The 7,057-nt window shown below is 47.7% G+C and overlaps 1 protein-coding gene across 5 annotated transcripts in view; it reads left to right on the top strand.

The window, feature by feature from the left end:
• The first annotated feature begins 1,469 nt into the window (after window positions 1-1,469).
• SLC4A10 (solute carrier family 4 member 10) overlaps window positions 1,470-7,057 on the top strand; it is a 199,634-nt gene continuing 194,046 nt past the window's right edge. For 2 of the 5 annotated variants that reach the window (XM_060777877.2, XM_060777869.2), the window contains exon 1: window positions 1,470-1,793. In XM_060777877.2, the coding sequence (XP_060633860.2) occupies window positions 1,746-1,793 (48 nt within the window). In that variant the 5' untranslated portion in view covers window positions 1,470-1,745. The remainder of the gene's footprint in view (window positions 1,794-7,057) is intronic. The other 3 variants (XM_060777832.2, XM_060777851.2, XM_060777840.2) reach the window with 2 other exon arrangements.

Below are 7,057 nucleotides of genomic sequence, written 5' to 3'. Positions count from 1 at the left end.
AGTTTTCAAAGGCAACCCCACATTGAGTGCAATGTGTGTCACCAAGGCTCCTTCTACACTGCTGGAAGAAGCAAAGACCACCAGCATTGAAGTGATGGTCCTCTGCCATCAACTCTGCTGGACAGGCCACATTGTCTGAATGCCCGATCACCGTCTCCCAAAGCAGTTGCTCTACTTCGAACTCAAGAATGGAAAACAAAATGTTGGAGGACAGGAAAAGAGATTTAAAGTTGGGCTCAAACCTTAAAAACTGTGGCATAAACACTGAGAATTTGGAAGTCCTGGCCCTTGAGCACTCTAGCTGGAGGTCAGCTGTGACCAGCAGTGCTGCAGAATTTGAAGAGGAATGAATGGAGGGCGAAAGAGAGAAACGTGCCAAGAGGAAGGCACATCAAGCCAACCCAGACCAGGACCACCTGGAAACCGATGCCCTCTCTGTGGGAGAATATGCAGGTCGAGAATAGGGCTCCACAGTCACCTATGTTAGGACAGGTAAACTGGGCTGGAGCTGTTTAGGGCTTTATAGGCCAAAGCCAGCACTTTGAATTATGCCCAGTAGCAAACTGGCAGCCAGTGGAGCTAGCATAACATGGGAGTTGTGTGCTCCCTGTATGCTGCCCAGGTCCATAGCCAGGATTTCATTTTGGGGGGGGGGGGCTGAATTTTTTTCAGGGTTTTTTTTGGGGGGGGGGGGCTGAGTTTGGGGGGGGGCTGAGTCTGAGTGAAAGAGGGTCTAGCCTAGCAAACCTTTTGTATCATTACCCGAATACCCCCATGCATATGGGATATATTGAGTATGGTGATCAGATCATGATATGAATAAACATAACAGTTTAAATAATGCACCAGTAAGGCCTTTTCGTGAACCACCATGATGCTGCCCCAGTTATTAACCTGGCTACCTCTTGTTGGACTATTTCAGTGCTTCTCAGCCTTGGGTCCCCAGATGTTTTTGACCTACAACTCCCAGAAATCCTAGCCAATTTACCAGCTGTTAGGATTTCTGGGAATTGTAGGCCAAAAACATCTGGGGACCCTAGGTTGAGAACCACTGGACTATTTGGAGCTTCCAAGCAGTCTTCAAAGGCAATCCCATGTAGAGTGTGTTGCAGTAGTCTATCCTGGATGTACAGAGAGTGTATAAGTAAGTATTATCCAGAGGACCCAAGCAGATAATCCACCCTGGCAGTGTAGAAATGTTTGGAAGTTTCCAGCCTGAAATGTTTGGGATGGTGGGCTTCAAAGCTCATGAGCAACACTTTGGGAATGAATGGGAAGCCCATCCCTCGTGTGATTGTGGGTCTTCCTCCTCCACGACTGGGAAGGGGGTTCCAGGCTGAGCTCCCAGAGGGGGTGCCCCATCCCGAGTGGCGCCCCCCTCCTTTCCTCAAGGTAGAGGGCTTTGCCAGGAGGCTCCTCCTCCTCTTGCTCCTCTCCTTCCTCCTGCGCCACCAGGACTACTGCGGGAGGCAGGCAGGCAGGCAAGGCAAGGCAAGGCAAGGCGACCGGCTGCCTCTTTTGGCCACTGCTTCGAAGGGGGGCTTTCTCTCCCCGCAAAAGCCGGGGGCGGCCCCGAGGTAGGGAGGGAAGGAAGGCAGGCAGGAGCCGCGCAAAGCCATGTGACTCGCGTGGAGCCCGGCCGCGCGGTCCTGCCTCCTGCTTCAGAGCCACCTGATCCGAATACTAATAGGCAGCAGCGCCGGGGAGTGCGGCCAGGCGCCAAGGCAGGGAAAGGGACCGCGAAGATGGAGATCAAGGACCAAGGCGCGCAGATGGAGCCTCTCCTGGCCACGGTGAGAGGGGTGGGGAAGGGCCCCTTGGTCGAGGCTGGGCTGGGAGGGCAGGCGTGCAGATAGTGGAGTGGCCTCCTCTCCGTCTCCATGGGGAGACCACGCACTCGGGCATCTCCCCGCACTGCATTCAAAACCAGGCACCCAGGCTCATCGGGGTTCAGGATGTGCGCAGCGTGGCGCCTGCAAAGGACACGGCGGAATATGGGGGGGGGGGGGGGGGGGAGGGGGAGGGGGGAAGCCAGACCCAAGGGAAGGGGAGGCTTCGAAGGAAGGAAGGGAGGGAGGCAGGGCGGGCGGGGGTCGCGCCTTCCTGGCTTGCAGAGAGAAGGCAGGGATGCAGGAGCCACTGCCTGGAGGAAGCTGCGGCAGGTCCTTCTCTCTGCCTCTCTTGGAGATGTCCGGATGTGGCACCACGTCTCCCCCTCTTCCTACCTCCTTCCCTATTGGTGCCTATGGTGGTCCCCAGCCTCCACACATGTCGCACTGGGGGAATCTTGTTGCCGCATGCTGGGGATTTCTCTGCTTTCTCATAGAGGGCTTTGGTTTCCATGCACAGAGAAGGGAGGGGAGGGGGTTTGACGCTGGGCTTCTCTCTCCCATACCCAGGTAAAGGGAAAGGTTTTCCCCTGACATTAAGTGCAGTCGTGTCCGACTCTGATGGTTGGTGCTCATCTCCATTCCTAAACTGAAGTGCCAGCGTTGTCCATAGACACCTCCAAGGTCATGTGGCCGGCATGACTGCATGGAGCACCGTTACCTTTCCACTGTTTCCTTAGAATCATAGAGTTGGAAGAGACCTCATGGGCCATCCAGTCCAACCCCCTGCCAAGAAGCAGGAATATTGCATTCAAAACACCCCCGACAGATGGCCATCCAGCCTCTGTTTAAAAACTTCCAAAGAAGGAGCCTCCACCACACTCCGTGGCAGAGAGTTCCACTGCTGAACAGCTCTCACACTCAGGAAGTTCTTCCTAATGTTCAGATGGAATCTCCTTTCTTGTAGTTTGAAGCCATTGTTCCGCATCCTAGTTTCCAGGGCAGCAGAAAACAAGCTCCTCCCTATGGCTTCCCCTCACATACTTATACATGGCTATCATGTCTCCTCTCAGCCTGCTCTTCTTCAGGCTAAACATGCCCACCTCTTTAAGCCGCACCTCATAGGGCTTGTTCTCCAGACCCTTGATCATTTTAGTTGCCCTCCTCTGGACACATTCCAGCTTGTCAATATCTCTCTTCAATTGTGGTGCCCAGAATTGGATACAATATTCCAGGTGTGGTCTTACCAAGGCAGAATAGAGAGGTAGCATGACTTCCCTGGATTTTTTATCTCACATTTGCATGTTTTCAAACTGCTAGGTTGGCAGAAGCTGGGGCTAACAGCAGGAGCTCATCCCACTCCCCAGATTCGAACCTGTGACCTTTTGGTTAGCAAGTTCAGCAGCTCAGCAGTTTAAACCACTGCCACACCAGGAGCTCCCTCCCATACCCAACTAAGGGCTTTCTGGTTTGTGTGGGGGCTGTGCTCTCCCGCATGAGTAATAGTGTGGGCTGGCTCTTGTCATCTTCTCTCTCTCTTATTGTTATTTCCAACCTATGGCAAATCTAGAGGTTTCCTACCCAGCCTTCTTCTAAGGCTGAGAGTGTGTGACTTGCCCAAGGTCACCCAATGGGTTTCCATGCCCAAGTGAGGATGCAAACCCTGTTCTCCAGAGTTTTAGTCCAAGGCTCAAAGCCACTACATCACAATAGCTCCCTGCACCATGATAGCACTCTCTCTTACAGGCATGCAAACCAGAGCCTGGGATTCACTCCTGCTCCTCTGGACTCTTTTTGCCATCTGCCACAGGCATGGGCAAACCGGTAGGCTGTTAGGAATTGTGGGAGTTGAAGTCCAAAACACCTGGAGGACCAAAGCTTGCCCATGCCTGATCGACAAGCTTCCTAGTGGAGAGTTCTCCTCCTTCCCATAGGCCAGTGTTTCCCAACCTTCCTAATGCCACATCCCCTTAATGCAGTTCCTCAGGTTGTGTTGACTCACAACCATAAAATTATTTTTGTTGCTACTTCATAACTGTAATTGTGCTACTGTTATGAATCTTAATGTAAATACCTGATATGCAGGCTATATTTTCATTCACTGGACCAAATTTGGCATAAATACCCAATACATCCAAATTTGAATACTGGTGGGTTTGGGGGAGAGAGATTGATTTTGTCATTTGGGAGTTGTAGTTGCTGGGATTTATAGTTCACCTAAAATCAAGGAACATTCTGAACTCCACCAACGATGGAATTGAACCAAACTTGGCACACAGAACTCCCAGGACTGACAGAAAATACTGGCAGGGTTTGGTGGACATTGACCTTTAGTTTGGCGTTGTAGTTCACCTACATCCAGAGAGCACTGTGGACTCAAACAATGATGGATCTGGACCAAACTTGGCATGAATACTCAATATGCCCAAAGGTGAACACTGGTGATGTTTGGGGAAAATAGACCTTGACATTTGGGAGTTGTGGTTGCTGGGATTTATAGTTCACCTACAATGAAAGAGCATTCTGAACTCCACCAACAATAGAATTGGGCCAAACTTCCTACAGGGACCCCACCCCCATGACCAACAGAAAATACTGTGTTTTCTGATGGTCTTTGGCAACCCCTCTGACAGTCCCTCCCCCAGGGGTCCCGATCCCCAGGTTGAGAAACACTGCCACAGACACATAGCATTGAACGTCCCTATGCTTTGGTTGTGGTGATTATCTTTCCCCACATAAACACATGGAGATGGGCATACTGCGGCAGATTCTCACTCAAACATAAGATGCTTACCTGTATGTAAAGGCTGTCCACTGGTCTTTCCTCAGCCAGCCACAGATACAGGTCAAACGTCAGGAGAAAATGCTGTGATAACAAGGCCATGCAGCCCAGATATCACACAACACTCCAGTTTTTCCACTTTATTTCCTCGAAAATTCCCTTCCCTCCCTCCTTCCTTCCTTCCTTCCTTCCTTCCTTCCTTCCTTCCTTCCTTCCTTCCTTCCTTCAAGAGACTGTGTTAACTAGACTTCTATGTAGAGGTTCTGTGTACACACAAACTATTAGGAACACACACACACTACTCTCGAGTATTTCTAACACATGGTGATATTGTCCAAATGAGAATGGGAGGGATGTGTTGTTCTCATCTGTCCTTTTGAAAAGAGAGCCTAGAGAAGAACGCAGTAGTTCGTTGAACTTTTGTAGAACTTTGAACTGATGTTTGCCCGCTATTATACAGGCTCAACTGCATCTGCACACTGAAAAAAATCAAAAGGGCTTCGGCTTCATCAGTGTCCTTCTTTTCTAACTACTGAGAAATCAAGATGGTTTATCTCATCCCTTTTGCGCAGCATGACATATAAATCACTCTATTTTTTAAAATGGAGATTGAGTTTACTGGAGAAAAAAATCCAGTAGGATGGAACAGTGGCAGTTTAAAGATCTTTGCCATGTTGACCATGGCATCCTTTCAGGTTGTTGTGGACTACGCAATTCCCATAATCCCTGATCACGGGTTATACTGGCTGGAGATGTGGGGAGTTGTAATTTGTGCAACTTGAAGACTACCAAGTTGGGGAAATTTGGTTTAGAGTCTCCAAAATTTCAAGTTATGGCAAGGGTTGCATTGGATGGTACAGTTTGGTGAAAGATCAGTCGGTCACTGGTTTGAATCCAGGAAGTGGGGTGAGCTCCTGCTGTTAGCCCCAGCTTCTGCCATACTAGCAGTTCGAAAACATGCAAATGTGAGAAGATCAATAGATGCTGCTCCAGTGAGAACGTAACAGTGCTCCATGCAGTCATGCTGGCCACATGACCTTGAAAGTGTCTACGGACAATGCCAGCTCTTTGGCTTAGAAATGGAGATGAGGTAGAAGAAAGGGGTGATGGTATGTGAGAATATGAGTGTATATGTAAGCCTAAATGCCCTACAGGAACCAGATCCTGTCTGATCCTGGAAGCTAAGCAGGGTCAATCCTGGTTATTACTTGGGTGGGAGACCACCAATGAATACCGAGTACTGTAGGTTGCAGTTTAAAGGAATTCGCAAAATCACTTCAGAATATTTATTGCCTGGGAAAACCTTACACAATTCATGGAATCACAATGAGTCCACAGGCAACTTCCTCTCACATAAACATAAACATATGTGAGAGGAAGGCAATTGTGCTTATTGTGAATGTAAAGTGCTGCTTTATGGCATACTATATGTATGTGTGACAGGAAGATAAGAGACAGAGAGGGACCTTCCAGACAGGCCCTATATCCCAGGATCTGATCACAGGTTTTCTGCTTTAAACTGGATTATCTGGGATAAAAAGAAAACCTGGGATCAGATCTTGGGATATAGGGCCTATATTAATCAAGTTATCTTTGCTTCTGTTCCCTACCTGTAAGGTTCACGTATTTCCTACCTGCTTGATCATCATTTGATTTCATAAGTCAAATTGTGACCAGTTGTAGCCTGTGATTTGGCTCACTGTCTTATTCAAGGTGATCTCGTCTGCCTTTTGAGATCTGTGAGAATTTTATAGCCTTTAATGATAATTTGATAAGAGATGACTGCATTCAACAGTTGCAAGACATACTGTCTTGGCTTCATGTCTCTGCTCCTTCCTTGGGGTAGTAGAGCAATAATAATGAGATATTACATTGTGTGCCCTAGTAAACTTCTTTGACCCATTGTATACATATGGAAAATAAAGACATAGGTAATGTGGATATTTTAACATAGTTATCTACCTACCAGTGCTCAAGGATTACCGAGAGAGGTGTTTTTCAAACGCTAAAACTTTGAATACTTGTGTTCTAGAGTGTTAGTGAAGCTAATTTTTATCCCGTTTCTTCCAAGAGTTCACACAATTCATTTAATTCTCTTTTTTAAAAAACTTAACAAACCAACAATTCAACATCCCTGGCTAAAATGGCAGAGTTAAAGCATTTATAAATTAAAGTACCCAAAAGCAAGAAAGTTATCAATTAATTAATGTCATGGCATTTCATGCTTATGTGGTATGGAGGTTCACATGCACTACACATACTGTACAGTTGTGTTTGTTTATCTGCAATATTCATGCCAAACACCCACATGTCATTTTGATCTGGGGGCAGAGGAAGATTAGAAAGAAATGACTGGAGACATATATAGGCCTTTGCAACAGGTTCCTTGCTTTTGGGTCTTTAAAAACACTAAATTAATTATAACATTAGAATTGAATTTAATTTG

Source organism: Anolis sagrei, chromosome 1 (genome assembly GCF_037176765.1).
Source record: "Anolis sagrei isolate rAnoSag1 chromosome 1, rAnoSag1.mat, whole genome shotgun sequence".
Lineage (NCBI taxonomy): Eukaryota > Metazoa > Chordata > Lepidosauria > Squamata > Dactyloidae > Anolis > Anolis sagrei.
This window is presented reverse-complemented; position numbering and strand designations above follow the sequence as displayed.